Source organism: Tiliqua scincoides, chromosome 5 (genome assembly GCF_035046505.1).
Source record: "Tiliqua scincoides isolate rTilSci1 chromosome 5, rTilSci1.hap2, whole genome shotgun sequence".
NCBI lineage: Eukaryota > Metazoa > Chordata > Lepidosauria > Squamata > Scincidae > Tiliqua > Tiliqua scincoides.
The window spans coordinates 37,493,505-37,511,950 of NC_089825.1; the positions used below are offsets into that span (position 1 = coordinate 37,493,505).

The window sequence follows — 18,446 nt, forward strand, 5'->3', positions numbered from 1 at the left end:
CAGTAAGTCAAGGGAGCCACCAGTCAAAAAAGTTTGAGAACCACTGCACCAGGGAGCTAAAAAGCTCATCAGACAGGTGTAGCACACTTTTTGCATTTTGTGATTAAAAAAAGGTTTGTTGGAAACCCATCAGAGCCACCTGCCCCTGCCCCCTACCAATAATCAAGTATAGAAGCTTATGACATGATAAGTGAAACACACATTTCTGATGAAAAAGCTTCCCAAATGTATTCTAAATCAAGGGGTCTTTGCAGTAACACAATTTGCATGAAACAAAGTTGACCCAGAAAATTCTAACCCAACTCCCAATCTGATTTGTGCAGAATAATTTAATTTCCTCCTAGTAAACTACATGGATTTTATCAATTATACCAATTAAATTGTCAAGCAGATTTATTGGCCAGTCATTTTCAAGACACATTCTTTGATATACTGCTTCTATACCATCAGTTGGTTCTGCCTGTTTTGCTTCAGATTTTGATATCCCTAGGAGTACTGGAGAGCTAAATAATCAGAATTGTTTTTAAAAGAAGGCTATTCTAATGCTTTAGTGAATGTCTTATAACAAAATCTCAAACTTGGCAGTGATTCCTTGTGCTGGTGGTTTGGGGCATTTAATACACAGTAGCAGGTCTAATACCAAAATATCTGGTGTTTGTCATTACAAGCTTGTTCCCTACATTTACTTTATAACTGAGGAGTAAAACTATTTAAAGTGTTTCAGATATTTGTTTGAATACAAATATTTGTCAGATACAACTCATTTGTAAAAATGAGTTCAGATATTTAGTTTTTTTTTCTTAACTCAGTTTCTGAACTGAAACTAACTTTAAAAAGTGATTCAGTAACCAGTTCAGACATTTCGGACAAGTTTAAAGATACATTTCAGGTAGAATAATATCAAGTTTTGTTGCTTGCAGTGCAACTCTGTAAAATGAATACAGTGAACCCTCGATTTAACGGACCTCAAAACAAGAAACCTTTTATTAAAAACCAGTCATTTATGTTATGCACACATACATCTTCGGTGACTCCAAAGTATTTCCAAAGTATTCCCATGAAAAGCTCTTTCATGGGCTTTTGGCAATAATCGACACCCTTTTCCCCCATTAGTCTGTTCAATTAAGGGTTCACTGCACGATAACTGACCAACTTGAGAAAAAAAATTAACTGTTTGATTTTTTTAAAAAGGATCTGGGCACAATCCTAACCAGTTCTACTCAGAAGTAAGTCCTATTTTGTTCAATGGGGCTTACTCTCAGGTAAGTGTGGTTAGCATTGCAGCCTCAATCAGATGAAAACGTTAAATGTACAATTCAAAGTTAAGCACCTGTTGACAGAAACACTTGTTTTGAATCCATTTACATTTGAGGTTCAAGGCAATGTTAGAGATGTTAGAGTCCAGTTCAGTTCAACTCCTTTGTTTTAAAAGTTTTAGCCCAAACCTGACGCCAGGAACATGTGGTTTGCAATATTGTTAATATGCTTTTATACGTTTTTAAATTATGTTGTTAATCTGTTTTTTTAATTATGTTTAATCTGTTTTTAACCTGTTGTAAGCCGCCTTGAGTCCCTTCGGGGAGAAAGGTGGGGTAAAAATAAAGTTATTATTATTATTATTATTATTATTATTATTATTATTATTATTATTATTATTATTATATTTCCAAGTGCCAGGTATGAATGTGTTGAAACATCTCTTCACAGTATGCAAAGCCATGGGCGGCTGCCCCCTCCAACATCACTACACACCAATAATGGTTGGTTTAAAATTGAATCCACCTCAAGAAGTGTGATAGCATTCAAGCAGCTGTACAGAAAATGGCACCTTGGTTAATGTTTAACTTGACCCTAAATGCAGAAGCCTTTTATATTTTAAAACTGTAAAGTGTAAGAAATGAACCATTGTTATTTGGAACCATACCAATGAACCATTGCATGCTATAACTGGAAATTACTTTGCTTAGATGCAATTGCCCCTTAAGAGAAATCCTACTCTATAATTCCAATATTCTACTCCAAAATCCTACTCTATAATTCCATTTAATTGTTGTATTTATCTTCCCTTCAGGAAAACTCCACACCACAAAATTTCTAAAGCAGTGTTTTTCAACCTCTCTCATCTCAGGACACACTAACAAGGTGCTAAAATTGTCAAGGCACACCATCAGCTTTTTGATAATTGACAAGGCACACCATGCTGCTGGTGGGCTAACATCCCCCAGTGGCACTAATAATAAATGACCCTGTCCCAAATTCCCACAGTACACCTGTAGGCCATTTGCAGCACACCAGCGTGCCACGGTTGTGTGCCACGGCACACTGGTTGAACACACTGGTTGAACATTGCTGCTCTAAAGAGACCGGGTCTTCTCTGAATTATAGAACTTTCGTATCAAACAGAAATGCATAATAGCAGTTTTATAATACAAACCACTGTGCGCATAAATGTTCTTTTCCATAGAAATCTTTAGTAAAAGGTGAAAGATTTATATGATCTGAAGAGAAACCAGAGTATCAATGTGCGCATAATTGAAAGCACAGTTCCACTGAATTCAGTGGGATTTACTTCTGTGTATACATACATAGAATTGGGTTGCAATATGAAATTGTTGCTCTACCTCTTCTGTACCATTTTAAAATAACATATGTATACACTTGTATGTATATGTATGTAATAAATATAAATAGCTTAATGTTTCAGACCTAGAGGTGGTGAGCTTGGATTGTTCATTACAATGACTTCAAGAGACAGCCTTATTGCTTTGCTCTGTGCTAGAAGTGCTGTATATGAGGTTTGTTGGCAGGAAGGAGTCCCTGAGAAGGAAACAAGTTAAACTCTATGGTTTTAAGGAGCTGGTAAGTAATTGGACTGACCTTCCAATTTCCAAAATTCCCGATTGTAACAAATAGTTCTGGCCATGGTAGCAATATCCCAATATGAACTTCAAGTGTCAAACTATCCAGTTGGTCTTGATCTGGAAACATGGCAAACAGTTAGGTTTAGGTCAACAGATATTGCATACAAATTTCAAAAAAATTAAAGCTTCATTGACCTTGCATCCAGGCAGTGGAAGAATCACCATTCATCACTACAGGATTCATTGACAGCAAGACAATAGCATTTTGTTTAACATATTGAGGAAATGACATTGCGTCCCCATCATCTATATTACATTCTAAATAAATGCCCCCTCCTTTATAAATGCTCCCCTTTAGAGACATTTCAGCAACCACAAATTTTAGGAAAAGCCAAATCATTTTCAAAATAAATGTTCTGTTTAATTCTGGATTTATAACTTAGATTTTTTACTGTCAAAACGGAATAATCCTTATGCACCAATTAAAGTGGTATGCACAATATAGCTTTTGCAATATACAATAAAATCTATCAAGATTATTACACATGGATCAGTTCTGCGGTTTCATACATGAAATTGGTCTAGCAAAAAAAAAAATACAAAGCATTTGTTTATTTTGAAGGGCAAGGAGCAACTGTCCCCCACATCAGTTTGCAAAAATAGTACACTCCAGAAAGATAGCCTTTCCCTGTTAAGCATATTTAAAATAAATCTGTGATAAGCCACGTAGGCCAGTAGAGGTCTCTCTGTTTCTTTTGTGACAAGTACTGTACAAGGCATTTTTTTTAATGGCTCATAGGGAGAACAATCTCGCACTGACACATTTTATGGAGGAAAGATGCAAAATGATATAGATTTTTTCATTTGTGTGTATTTTTGAATTATTTGAAAGTTCTGCAGAAGGATGTAGGATTTTAAAATCCACACTGAAGCACAGTATGGATTAATGAAGGATGCTGCATCAATATATTATTATTATTAACAGTATTTATATACTGCTTTTCAACTAAAAGTTCACAAAGCGGTTTACAGAGAAAAATCATTTATATGTTGTATATGCAGAGACGGGAGTATTGGAGAAAGTTGGGCAGCCCAATCCTGAGCTGCCCAGTGCACAGGGGTTGCAGCAGCTCTGAAAATGGCTGCCACTGCATCCTGCGTGCTTTGCAGGCACCGCAGGTGGCCACTCCGGAGAAAGGGACTTTCATACCCTTCCCCGGATAAGCCGAGTAGCCCGCAATGGGGCTATTTGATTCCACATCGACCCTTGGATTGGTGTAAAATGTTGAGCTGGTGGCCCAAAATGGAGGCTCAGGATCTGGTGGAGCAAAGCTCCACCTGTTCCACCACCCTCCCACCCCACTCCCTGGCATGCCTGGCACATCACCACCTCCCCCTGGCACATCTCCTCCCCACCCTCTCCCTGACCTCCCCCCACCTCCCCTCACCCTGGAACCACTCCTCCCTGCCTCCCCCTCACCGCTGTTTGGCAGTCCACACAACCACCAAGCAGCGGAGCTCTGGCACTCACCTGGCACTAGCCCAGTGCCAGCCGGTGCTGGGCTACCACCAGTGCTCGGGCCCACAAATGTGCCTTATGGCACATTTGCAACAGCCAGTGCGCTGAGTTCAGAATTGAACTCTTAACCTTTCCATATTGTTTAAAACAGGAAAAGTACACAGCCATAATTAGGGCAAATTCTTATGGACTTACAGCACAATCCTAACTTGCACTGGAACAGGCAAGGAGGCCAGGCCCAAAGTGGCTCAGCCGGAGGTAAGGGAAACGCTTCCCCTACCCCCAGGTAAGCCACCGCAGCCCCAGTGTGTCTCCTTGGACTTGTGCCATCTCCAGAGGTGGCATAAATCCAAGGAGAGTGGAGTGGCTTGCAGCTTGGGAATGGGGGCTAGGATCCGGCATATCTGCTGGGTCCCAGTTCTGCCTCCTGCTCCCCTCACACCCAGTCCCAGGACTGCCCTCTGCCCATCCTCCCCCACCCTGGAACACCCCCTTCCTACCTCCTCACCGCCCTCCCCAGACCCTTGTGTTGGCCGAGCTCAACCGACACAAGCCTCCCTGTCAAGTCGGCGCAGAGGCTGGATTCAGCATCCATGGGCCAGCGTGCATCCCTGTGCCAGCCCAGCTGACTCTTGAGGAGGCACATTTGCGACCCTCCTGGGCCAGCACAAGAGACCTGCACCGGCACAAGGCTCAATTTGGATTGTGCCCCCAATTCCATGTTGATGGATCCTTTGGAGATACACAGATTCATTCTCTGGTATCTCTGCATAGAGGTTAGAAGTTCCTTCCAAAATCCTGCTGCCAGTCAGTGTAGACCAGGAGTCAACAACTTTTTTGGGCAATGGGATGGACGTTTGGCAATGATGTCATCTCCAAATCATCTGATGTGATGATAACATCATCTGATGTCATGATGTCATCTCAGTGTGTAGTTGGTCTGTAGAACTCCTTGCCACAGCATGTGGTGATGGCATCTGGCCTAGATGCCTTTAAAAGGGGATTGGACAAGATTCTGGAGGAAGAATTCATTATGGGTTACAAGCCATAATGGGTATTTGCAACCTCCTGATTTTAGAAATGGGCTACGTCAGAATGCCAGATGCAAGGGAGGGCACCAGGAAGCAGGTCTTGTCTTATGTGGTCCCTGAGACATTTGGTGGGCCACTATGAGATACAGGAAGCTGGACTAGATGGGCCCGTGACCTGATCCAGTGGGGCTGTTCTTATGTAAATGTCTGGGTTGCTGAGCTCCCAGAAGCAGCTGGTTGGCAACCTTCAGTCTCGAAAGACTATGGTATAAGCCTACAGCACCCGGTATTCCCAGGCGGTCTCCCATCCAAGTACTAACCAGACCTGACCCTGCTTAACTTCCAAGATCAGATGAGATTGGGCATGGAAGCAGCTGGGTGGGCCAGATGACTTTGAGTGGCTGGCCAGATCTGGCCCATGGGCCATAGGTTGTTGACCCCTGGGTTAGACAAAACTGATCTAGATGGACCAATGGCCCAAATCAGAAGAAGACAGCTTCATGTGTCTGTTCTGCCAGATTCCCAGTCCAAGCTCTGCCTGGAGAATTATGCCCACTTTTAGCTAATTAGCACCCCTTTTTTACCCAAGAATGGCCCTAGTTCTGCCTTGCAGTTCTGCTAGACCCCACCTCCAGGGTAGCTCACCTGTTCAACCTGCAGAGGTCCTCTCTTCTGCCAGCAGCCTCCCACCACTACAGCAGCCCCTTGGTCCTCAGCAGGTCTTGGGCACAGCAGCCACACACCAGACTCCAGTGTCTCCAGCAGTCCTACTGCCCACAAACTCTTCCTGCCTCAGGTGCTCCTTATATCCCTGAAGGCCCTATTGCCTTCAAGTGGCTGCAGCTGTGCAGCACACTCTGCTGGATGCCCAGGCCTTACCCTTAGAGGGGCCACTGCTGACACCACAGCCTACCTCCTTGCCAGATCTTCTGCAATTCCAATACAGTGTCTTGAAACATCTCAACTTGAAAAGCCTTACAGCAACATGCTGAACTCACTGAGTAAGTTTAACTCTGCACTGAGTTTTGTTCACTGACCACTCTACACAACCATCACTCAGAGTTAGAAGTCAGCACAGTTGTTCTGTTGACATCTGTGGGAATCATCTTGAGCAAGGATGTCAAACTCATTTCATGCAGAGGGCCAAAGTTACGTACATGGTGCCTGTTGAAGGTCGAAAGTGATGTCCTTAAGCAGAAAGTGACATCATTAAGCAGATGATGGCCAGCAACAAGCACTTCATTCTCACATAGAGAATTAGCTCTCTGATTCTCACACACTCATTAGCTGCAAATGACAGAAGAGAAAATATGCAAATCTTATTCATATTTTCAAGATAGGAGAGAGCCCAATTATAATGGGAGGCGGATAAATTTCTTCCCCGGGCTTCATTTGTCTGACACCCCTGATCTTGAGTCTTTGCAGGCAATAGTAGCTGAGTTTGCCCTCCAAATTTATTACATGAATACGTATTCATTTAAAAACCTAATTTAACTCACACTTGCATTTTGACATCACCCTTTACAGGAAATACACCCTTTACAGACATCACCCATTATATGAAAGAAGTAACATACACTGTGGCAAAAATTCCTCATTTTTTTTCCTTCCAATTGTCAGTAGAGGCTCCTATCTGAGTTCAGCTGCCTGAAGAAGCTGCTGAGTCAGCAGTCCTTAATGCTCTATTTTTGCATGCCCTTCTCTTTTTTTTCTCCTGACTGACTTTGAGGATGTGACTTTGAGCCAGCCCACTGGACAGTGACAAGGGAAGTTCCAAGGGAAGTCAAGGAGTTCAGGTGACCTTCACATATTCAATCCCATAGGTAAATTTCAATCAATGCCAGAGGATATGAAATGCTGAAGCACAACTCCTCCCTGCTTCGCACATTTCCTTGGTCTCTCATTCAGTGTCTCATTCAGATGTATTGACAAGGGTCACCCATCTCCCCATATGGGATTTTGGTGTTCCCACCCACACAGATTAGCATAAATAGGGTGGGGAGTGTATCCAGAAAGTTGCATTAGAGGCTTGCTCTGTGCCCACCTTTTGCCCAAACCATTCTACCCCTGCTGCCATTGTGGTTACTTCAATCTTGCAAAGGTTTTCTTCCCTTTTTTACCCCCCTTGCCTTGTCTTCCCATCTTATCAACCCCTTTTCACTAAAATTCCTTTATTTTACTATTTGACCTATCAGGTCTCAGGTACCTTGGGAAGGAGCTGGTCACTATGTCTTCCCAGACCAGCTGCACCTTTGGTACTGTCTAGCTCAGCAATTTTCAACCACTGGCACACTGGTGTGCCACAAATGGTCCACAGATGTGCCACAAGAGTTTGAGGGAGGGTCATTTATTAGTAGGGCCATTGGGGGATGTGAGCCCCCCACCAACAGCATGGTGTGCCTTGTCAATTGTAAAAAAAACACAAAACTGATGGTGCACCTTGACAATTGTAGCTCCTTGCCAGTGTGCTGTGAGATGAAAAGGGTTGAAAATGGCTAGTCTAACTTTTAAGGAGAACTCTGGGTTTGTGGGCTCTCTGCCATACTAGGAAGGAGGTTTTCCCAAGTTGACTACCTTCTGTGGGAATTTCCCTAATCTTGGGAGGTGGCAGCTACTGCTGGCCTATCTTAACCTCAGTCTGACTGTCTGAGAAATGAGACTCTTGACTGGGTGGCTGCCTTTGCCTCAGGCGCGCTGAGCTCCCTGTAAAAGCACTGCAAGGACTCCAAATTCTGGTCCTTGGAGCAAGAAACAAAAACACTGAATTCTAAGCATGGGCGGGGTGGCATCAACAGCAGGGCTCCACCAGGTCAGGCAAAAGCAGACTGGGAAAATCTATCCTCACTAGCATTCGCCTCCTGCAGCCACCCTCCCTAACCCCCCTTCTGCAGCTGCAGACGATGCTCATCAGTGGTGTAGCTAGAGGGGGTGCAAACCACTAAGTTTTGCAGGGAGCCTCACCACAGTGTGCAAGGGGCCCCTTCCCTTTCCAGGCAGGGGGAGCAAAACAGAGGTGTATACATCTGTTTTGTTCCCCCCCTGGAAAGGCTCCAATGGGGAAGTGGATGGTCCCCCCTGCACACTACAGTGAGGCTCCCTGCAAAACTTAGTGCTTTGCACCCCCACTAGCTACGCCAGTGACCTGCAACCAGGGAAGGGCTGTTAGGACCAGCCCTTCTGATTCCCAGCCAGAGACTGCGCCTGCGCACCAGTTGTATTAGCCCAGTTCTTGCAATCCCTCCGCCATTGTCTGCTGGCTCTCAAAGCCAGCGAGGGAGAGGAGGAGCCAAGCGCTGTTGGGCTGGAGTCGTGCTGGGTTGGGCTGCTTTGCTGCGTTAGAGAAGGAGGAGGCAGGCATCCAGCAGTGAAGGTGCTGCTCGCCAACACAGCTCTAGCTTGCAAGCGCTGGTAGTAGCCTTGTCTATCCCTGCCCAATGAAAGATGCCCCACATTTAACCCTTTTTTGCCCAACCCACATATTTGATCCCTGTTGCGTATATGGAGCGTTGGGCTGAAATAGCTCAAAGCAGTGTTTCTCAAACTGAATCAGGACCCACTAGGTGGGTCATGAGCCAATTTCAAGTGTGTCCCCATTCATTTTAATATTTCATTTCTGATATATTAGTCTTGATGCTCCCATGGAATGTGACTGCATTTGAGGAAATGTTACAGATCTGCACTTTTAACAGGCTTCTATGTACACGCTTTTAACAATGATAGTCAATGGGGCTTACTCCTGGGTAAGTGTGGGTAGGATTGCAGCCTAGGTTTGTTAAAAATGTCCTGCTTGGTGATGATGACTTCCAGTCATGACATTAGTTGGGGGGGAGGGATCTTAACAGATTCTCATTCTAAAAAGTTGGTCCCTGTGCTAAAAGTTTGGGAACCACTGGCTTAAAGGCTTCTGAGTTTTTTTGGCATGAAAATATTCAAATAAAAATACAAAGCATCATGTTTTAGTGTTTCAGATATTTTGCAGGAATTAAAATAAGATGACTTTTCCAGTTAAAAATGAATTTTTAAAACAATTATCATTTACAATGATAATTTATTAAAATGCACCCTTGAATTTAAAACACAACACCACAAGTTGCTATTTTAATCTAGAAATTTTGGACAATCTCACCCCAAAAACACACACCTAGTTATGAGGAAAAACCTACACACATGCACCAACAAAGGCAGCAACCCGATGGCTCTGAGGATCCTAGGAAGGCCAGGACTTTGGAAGTGAAATGATATCCAGCTGAAAATGGTTCTTGAGAGCCTCTGCTCCAGAACTTCTTGTATTTATTTTTTTCAGGAGATTTTTAGGCTGCCTTTTGACCTCTGAACAGTTCTCCCTCCAAGTTGATTCACAAATTTAAAAATACAGATGCAACAATAAAGCATTCTTCTTCTCCTCCTCCTCCTCGCAGGGCAAATGAAATTTCTATGGCAGCTGTGAGCAGGAAAGGGTCCTGTCCCATCCCAAAGACAGCCTAGCAGATGGAGATGGTCGCAGCAGTTCTTTGCCTTGCTGGCTTCTTTTTTTACTTCTCCTCACAGGGAAGAGGTTAAATTTTTTTTTTCTTTTGGCAGCAAAGGTTTGCCTTTAAGTAACATCTCCATTTTTTAAATAAAAGACTAGCAATATCTTACCAAAGGCTGTAATTTTAAGCACAGATATTTGGGAGTAGGCCCCACTGAACTCAGTGGGACTTCCAAATAGACATGCATGTACAGTGAAGTCCTAGGTTGACTCAGGCTGCAATCCTATACTCACTTTCCTGGGAGTAAGCCACATTGAACACAATGGAACTGAATAGACATGCATAGGATTGTGGCCTCAGGAACAAGATTACGAGAAGACCAAAAAATAAGTTTTTATGAAGATGTAAGTTTTGATAAAATATTTTTGATTGATGAGGGGAAATATATTTTAAAAATGTACAATTTTCTCCTTGAGATAAGAATGGAGGATGAGACAATTAAAGATGCAATGGTGCGCTGGGCAAAAATTTTTGGATATACCGATGGATGACTGGAAACAAATTTGGAATATAAATATTAAGATAACTAGAGCGGTGTCTTTTAAAGATAATTTATATAAAATGTTTTATAGATGGTATTTAACTCCAGAGAAATTAGCAGAAATGTATTCTGGGTCATCAAATAAGTATTGGAAATGTAAAGAGGTTGAAGGAACCATTTATCATGTGGTGAACATGTGAAAAAGCAAAGAAATATTGGAAAATGATACATAAATTGTTGCAAGAGATATTGAATTGTGTATTACCATTCAAACCAGAAATATTCCTGCTAAATGTGACATCAGAAATTAAAGACCAATATAAGAAATACCTTATTGTACATATTGCTACAGTGCCAAGAATATTGTTTGCACAAAAATGGAAATCTATAGACATTCCAACTAGAGAAAATTTAATAGACAAAATTTATGAAATAGCAGAAATGGAAATTTTAACAGAAAGAATGAAACAGAGAGATTTAGGTAGAGTAAGAAAATATTGGAAGCCTTTTTATGACTGGATAGATAATTTTAGTTAAACAATATTGAGTGTTTAGATAAATCTAAATTTTTATACTGACAAATATGATAGCTTTTGTATTGATGATTATTGTTTTCTTCAGTCATTTGACTGTTTTTTTTGGAATAATGCATGTTGTAATCTACGGCCAATACTCTCATGTGTAACCTGTGTAGTACCAGCCCCAAGTCTAACCCATATCCCTCACCTGTATCTGTAATAAATAAATAAAATACTTATTTAAAAAAAAAAAAAGGATTGTGCTCTCAATTATGCTGTTTCCTAGGAATACTATTCCTCTTGCACAGAAAAGCAGTATAGCACCAGTGCAGTCATGTTCTGTGGTCTAATAAACTGTGGTTATGTTAGGACCCTACTACTCAATGGCTATGATTGAGACAATTCAGTGTTTTCTGGAATGTATTTTGTCACATTTCTGATCGAGGTGGCAGGGTAAATACCCAGATCAGGGGCTCCTATTAATTGCAAACATGGCAATGGATTAGGTTAAAGCCCAGCCTGCCTACCATTATATCAGTCCATCCGCGAGAAACAAACTGGGACCAACCCTATCCAAGTTTCCAGTGCTGGTGCAGTTGTGCCAATGGAGCACAGCTAGGATTGGGATAGGATTGGACCCTGAAGCCTCCTCAAAGTACAGGAACATTTGTTCCCTTACCTTGGGGCTGCATTGCAGCTGCCCTGGAGCTGGAAAATTGGGTAGAATTGGGCCTTTAGGGCCTAGTCCTATCCAATTTTCCAGTGCCAGTGCTGCTGCGCCTATAGGGCATGCACTGTTGGGGAGGCAGTCTTGGAGGTCTCCTCAAGGTATGGGAACATTTGTTCCCTTATCTCAGGGCTGCATTGTGACTGCCCTGGTGCTGGAAAGTTGGATAGGATTGGGCCCTTAGTCTGCTAAAAACAAGACACTGAGCTCATTAAGGGCCCAATCCTATCCAACTTTCCAGCACCAGGGCAGCCACAATGCAGCCCTGAGATAAGGGAACAAATGTTCCCATACCTTGAGGAGACCTCCAAGACTGCCTCCCCAACACAGGAAGCAGTGCATACCCCATTGGCACAGTAACACTGGCACTGGAAAATTGGATAGGATTGGGTCCTCGGGCTGCTTTAAACTTCATGTGTAGTTTGGCCTTCTACAGTATGCTTGCATGCTCACTTTCTCACACACCCCACAGTGATAGTGTTTTGTAGTATTAATGTGGTAGTGTCATAGCCTCTCTTTCCTCACTGAACCAACCTTCAAACATTTCCTTATCTTGTTTTCTTGTACTATACATCCATATACTGTTTAGAAAGTTTTAAATAAACCTCTTTTAGAAGCTTGGCCTGAAGCACAAATTCATAAACCATTTAAATCAGGGGGGTAGCCAACCTTCCAACTTTAGGGCTCCTGGACCTTCAACAATTGTGTAGATGTAGAAAACAGAATTTCCTCTGGTGCAGTTTGTCATCTTACCCTGATTTAAAGGTTGCCTGTTATTCCCTTGTCTGCACAAGGACTAAACTAAACTAAATGTAGCTTTTTCAATTGTAATACTGTGTTTACTTGATGAGAAACTATTCTTTAAAATTTATGTTGAAGATGTCAATCCTGCTTTTCTACTAGAGGCCTCCAAAGTAGCTCACAATAATACAAACCTACAAAAAACCTCTCTTTTTAGTTGCCAAGCATGTCTGAACAAGTTTATGATATTTTTTTGGGGGGGGGGGGTGCCTCTGGAGGCCTGAGGAGGCCCAGTGTGGCCTCCAATTGTATCCAGAAGGCTCAAATTTGGAGCCAACTGAACACAAAGGCAGGTAGTAGGGCCCAACCCAGAACCCTTTGGATATCAGGTAGTAACCCACAGTTTGGGAAATCCTGATCTAGGAAGTATCTCTGAACAGGACATTTCCACTGAGAGGAACCACAAAGGCTGAAAAGAATAAAATGGATACACATCGCTCTCACTCCAAACACCAGAAAACCAGTGTGTTGGCAGCTTTGGAAGAAAGAGATTTTGATCTGTGTCAGAAGCAAGGCAGACTAGTTTAAGTAGCTAGGGAAAGCAGGCCATGAACCAGGGCTGGACTCCAAAGCTGCAAGGTGGGGATGTGGCTTGCTATTATTTGCAGGAGTGTGCTGCTACCTAACTCAATCTGAATATGTGTGAACAAAGTAAACATTATAAAGATACCATAATCCAATAATCATCTCTACTTGCAATGATATCAGAATTCAGGTAATGCTGTACTCCTGAAACTTCTCAATCGATTGAGAGTGTAGGGTGCAAGCACATAGCAATACATTAACATTCTCACTTTAAGCAAACTCCTCTACACACAAACCCCACTCCCCATAAGTCTAGCACAATGATGGCAAAACTTTTGGGTTAGGAATGTGAAAATACTGAAAATGTCTACTGGTGTAACACCCCCTCCGAAACGAAACAAGGAAAGAGAAACAATTCTTTACATATTCATTTACTTAAAAAAAATACTGTCCAGTTATATGTGGGGCTATGTCAAATAATTACAATGATGAAATACAAGTAAAACAAACTCAGTTGTTGTTGAGTGCTGGTCAACACTGGCATTTCACCCAAAATGTCATGGTGTGTCACCTTTGACATGTTCGCCATCACCTGTCTAGCAGATGTCTGATGTCTTTGCCTATCCTCCTCCTCTCTCTCTCCCACAGGGCCTTAGAACTAGAACGAATGCTCAATTATTGTGTGGAAATCTCCTCACTTGGGATTTGTTCAGTGGTTGTTTTCTACTTGAAAATGCAATCAAATTTTCAGAGAATGGTGTTTGTTCACCTGTGGGAAATCTCAGCCAACTCCTACCCCTGTCTGCTTCAATCATCTTGTGAAAGTATTCAGATCTACTTCAGATCACACAGATAACCATGCAAATTCCCTATTTAGTTTGAACCAGGTGGGAAAGACTGAACTCATGGGGAGGGGGGGAGAGGGTGCAGGAAAGGAATCCTGTCAACAGGATTGAAAAACAAACCATGGATGAAAATATCCATATGGAATTGAAATCAAAAACAATAAAAACCATGAGAAAACAGCAAAAGTATGTGGTAAATGTTACATTATTTTTTCTGGTACTTGTCAAACCAGGGGCATGGGAGAGAACAGTTCAACTGGATAACTTTGCTTGCTAATACATCTTCTGCTACATGTGACAACCAGCTCTGCGTACATATATTTTAAAAACTGTCCCAACAGCCACCAATTTCTCTATTATGGCAACCATCTCATAATTTACGGTCACTTTTCAGTTGCTACCTACTGGAAGAGTCAGTAAGCAAATTGTTCACACTCAGGCTGATGTACACAAAACGTCCATGAACATCCATGGGGAAGGGGTAAGTTACACTGGTTCCCTCTTCTCCAGAGAAGGCTTCTTTAGAGTTCAGGTTTGGCTGAGATCTGATACAGTTACTGGGCTTGCCCTTGAATTTCTCAGGTGGGTTTAGTTGCATATTTTAAGTCAGCTACACGAATAGACATTTGTCTACAGACATGATCAAATGCATAATTTTTTAAAATTAAAGTTTAAAAAAGAGAGAAGGATTCTTGAGGTTGACAAAAATGCAAAACACCTGGATGCTTTGTGAGATGGTGGGAGCAGGGAAGAGGCACTTTTTCAAGTGGGTGCTCCTCTTTTTAGCAGGGGGAGAGTAACTGGCCCACCTCACCCCAGCAGTGTCTTTTCTAGTGGCTGTCTGCTGGTGTTCTTTTTGCATCTTTTTAGATTGTGAGCCCTTTTGGGACAGGGAGCCATTAGTTATTTGATTTTTCTCTGTAAACCGCTTTGTGAACTTTTAGTTGAAAAGCGGTATATAAATACTGTTAATAATAATAATAATAATAATAATAATAATAATAATAATAATAATAATGTGTTTAGGTGAAGATGAGTGAACTGGCAGATGCATGCACAAATTCAAAATGAAATTTTAAAAAAGAAGAAAGGCCTCAATAAAGACCAAAGTGAAGAAGTGATGGGAAAAGGCCAGAATGACATCACTTCCTGCTTGACATCACTTTTGGCATCATGAATGCTACTGTATTCGGCCAGCTATAAGAAACAACCCCAGGGTGAATGGGAGGAAGGGTATATGGGCAGTGATTAGTTGTGACAAGGAGCCAGAGCTTCCCCATTCAGAAGCAGTGTACCTGCTTATCGGAAAGGGGGTTTATTGCTTTCACGCCTTGCTTGTGACTTCCCAGAAGTCTTGGGAAGGGGTTGCAGTAGGAAAGCTGCTCTTCTACAGGGTGACAACACCACCACCACCAACAACAACAGTATTTATATACCGCGAGTGCCCATACTTTTCACCAACGTATAGAAGGGGGAATTTGGGCAGCTGCAGCTCAACCCGGAAGGGTTGAAAAAGCTGCACCTGCCCAAACTGCCCCTTCTCTACATTGGTGAAAAGCATGGGCACTCTGTCCTCCACTGTAGCTGGTGGTCACCCTGCTCTGGGTGGTCAATGAATATGAGTGATATCCACCCTTTGATCTCTGCTCCGGGCACAGGTGGCTGGGACTGGCGAAGCAGCAACCTGAGAACGAGTTCTGGAGCTGCCAGGCTCAGCCCGCCTCCCTCCTCCGCCCAGGCGAGAAGAGCCGGCGCAGCAGGGGCAGGGCGTGTGCAAGCCTGCTCTGGCTGCCCCGGCGGGACGGTGCCAGGCTCTCGGGACTCCGGCACGCTTCCTCCTGCCCGCGTGCTCGCGGCACAGCCAGGCGGGGGGCCCGGGGAACGAGGCTGCAGGCATGACCACGCCGAGGCGACGCCGCTCCCCGGAGGGCTTGCTGCGCGTGACCCTGCTGCTCAGCCTCGCTGGCCTCCGGCTGGACTGGGAGCTCGCGCCGGCCGCGTCCAGGTGGCTGAGCGACAAGCGGGACGGGGCCGCCGCGCAGCAGCACCTGTGGCTGCAGGAGGTGCGAGCGCTGGGCACGCCGCGCTTCCCCGCCACGCGGGTGGACGCCTGGCTGGTGCAGGAGGGGGGTGAGGCGCCGCCACCACCCCCAGGCGCTGCAAGGGGCGGGAGCAACAGCCAGGAGGAGGCGCCTGAGCCCCCTTCCTCTGGCAGGGGGCACTGCCCACAGCGGCAGAGCAACCAGAGGGGAGCCACTTCCGCTGCTGGAGAAAGCAGCCAATGCTCCAGTGAAGAAGAGGTAAGGATGATGAGACCACAGCTAGCCAGAGTGCCTCTGTCTCCTTCAGCTGTGGAACTCAGAGTGGGGGTGGCCGACCTCACAGGGCGGGCGTGTCAGCGGAGCAGACCATGGCTGCAGAGGTTGGTTCTTCGGTTCCTGGATTTTCTGGTGTTTGGAGGGAGAGCGATGTGTATCCATTTTGCAGGAGGGGGCACGTCCTTTTCTTGTAGGCAGTTTCAAGTTCAATCCCAGACATCTCTAGGATCTTTGGAAGGGCTCGCACCTGGCACCGTGGAGGACTATGGCTGGGAAGAGATGGCTCAAATGACTGAAGGCAGTTTCAGATCTTCTTGTACAAGAGATGGGAGGAGGATGTGGCAGCTATGCCCTGAAGTGCCCTGCATGATTCCTAGACTATGAACCCTGGAGGCACAAGCCTGCTCAGAAACTGCATACTGTGTGCTCCATGCCCCTGTGTGAGTGAAGGCAGGTTTGACATTTAGAGCCCCAGCCTATGCATGTCTACTCAGAAGTAAGTCCCATTACAGTCGATGGGGCTTACTCCCAGGTAAGTGTGGATAGGATTGCAGCCTTAGCTAGTCTACACTGGCTCCCTTGAGCTCTCCACCTGTTGCTTCATATGATTTAGGACTGTGCCCTGCCACAAACAAATCCCAAGACTGAAGCCTTGATGATCTCGCTGAGTCAGATTCTCTTTATTATTCATCCCTGTTTGTGGTGTGACAACTCCCCATTTCTTTTTGACTTACAATGAAATACTTCAGGGTGTTGCTAAAACTGTTGGAGTGGCCTCAGGCATGACACTGGATTGCTCCCATGCCCAAAAGTATGGGGAGGGGGGTTGATCCATCACTCATCTGAAATATTTCTGGCAGGGGTACAGTTGAGGAGGAACTGAGGGTTAGGGTGAAGTTCTAGGATTTCTACAGAGCTTGATATCGGCAGGAAGACTCTAATGAAACTTTTTGCAGAGGATCTTAGCTGAGAAAAAGCATCGGGCTCAGCAGGAGGCAAGCTGAGAAATCTGCCTAGGGACCAGTATTAACATCTAGGCTAGTGACTCCCAAACTGTACACCTAGATGGGGTGCTGCGGCAAAACCATAGGAATACCTTGGGATTTTTCCAGATGTTCCGGCAGTGTGCAGATCCTACAGCAATGTAACTGGGGGGAGGGGGTTGCCATGAAAGAATTACTGCAACACTAAGGACCTAGGCCCTAGGCGCATTGTGAACTGCTGGCCTAGGCCATGACATTTTACAAAGCCTGCCTAGGAGGCTGTATGTAGCTCATGTCACACTGAGGCTTCACTCCTATGCACAGTTCCTGGGACCAAGTCATATTAAACATAGTAGGATTTGCTTCTGAGTAAATATGCATTTTATTTTAATCAGGGATTTTTATTAGTTCAATTTTTACACATTTGCTTAGGCTACTGACCCCTACTCCAGGAGTTTGGAGTAAAATGAACTAGATCTTCAAATGAAGCATATGTCTCAAAGTAGCAATAAATGGCAGGAGAACACTTCTGATGAAGACATTACAAAGTTGGGTTTTCTTCTTCTTCTTCACTGTATAGTCTTAGTGCAGTGTGGCTCAGGGCTGTATGTGTGTCCTGATAAGCTTCAAAATTTAAAATTCAAAATTCACCACTTCACTTCTGATCTCTCATGTTTTTTACAAGTCTTTTTTTCTTCCAGAACCAATTTCTTTCCTTGCCTTCTTAAACAGGTTCAGTCCCATCACTATTTTATTTTCAAATATCAGTGCAAGTTTTTTCTTTGTATTCTAAAAGTTGCACATTGTTTCTCAACAAGAAACCTCCCTGTAGCATTTGTTCCAACTCTCACTGAAACCCAAGGGAGTTGCCCTCTTGACTTCAGTGTGAACTGAGTTGAGCTTTTAATAACCCTACTGATTAAAGAGAATATAATATATTTAATAGCAGTCAGATCAGTGCTGTGGTATAATTAAATTAAGCTTCTGGAAAGTGGTGTCAGGTATACACAGTGGCTGATATCTTGCAAAAAACTTAACTTATAGTTTCTTTTAAAATGTGTGTGCCCTTCCTTTGTATCTAAATGGGCATGTGGCTTTTCATTTGCTTTTACTGTATTTAAATGATTTATCCCACTTATAAATTTTAATTCACAAAATGGCTTAGAGTATAAAGTATTCAAAAAATAATAAATCAATATAAAAACAATTAATACTAAGACATAACCAGTGGGTTGTATCCTAAGTGTAAAAAGTCATGACTTACAATCCCACACATATTTTCTCAGGGGTTGAACTCTGTCAAAT

At 43.5% G+C, this 18,446-nt stretch overlaps 1 protein-coding gene and 1 non-coding gene across 2 annotated transcripts in view; one reads left to right on the forward strand and one right to left on the reverse strand.

Annotated features, from left to right (window-relative positions):
* The window catches only part of NFE2L3 (NFE2 like bZIP transcription factor 3), an 88,525-nt gene that overhangs the window by 63,576 nt on the left and 6,503 nt on the right, over positions 1-18,446 (forward strand). Inside the window, exon 2 of the mRNA XM_066629146.1 lies at positions 15,579-16,140. Within this exon, the coding sequence (XP_066485243.1) occupies positions 15,579-16,140 (562 nt within the window). The remainder of the gene's footprint in view (positions 1-15,578; positions 16,141-18,446) is intronic.
* LOC136654873 (U5 spliceosomal RNA) lies at positions 2,403-2,518 on the reverse strand. The gene has a single exon (XR_010794620.1). It is a non-coding gene; the product is annotated as a U5 spliceosomal RNA (small nuclear RNA).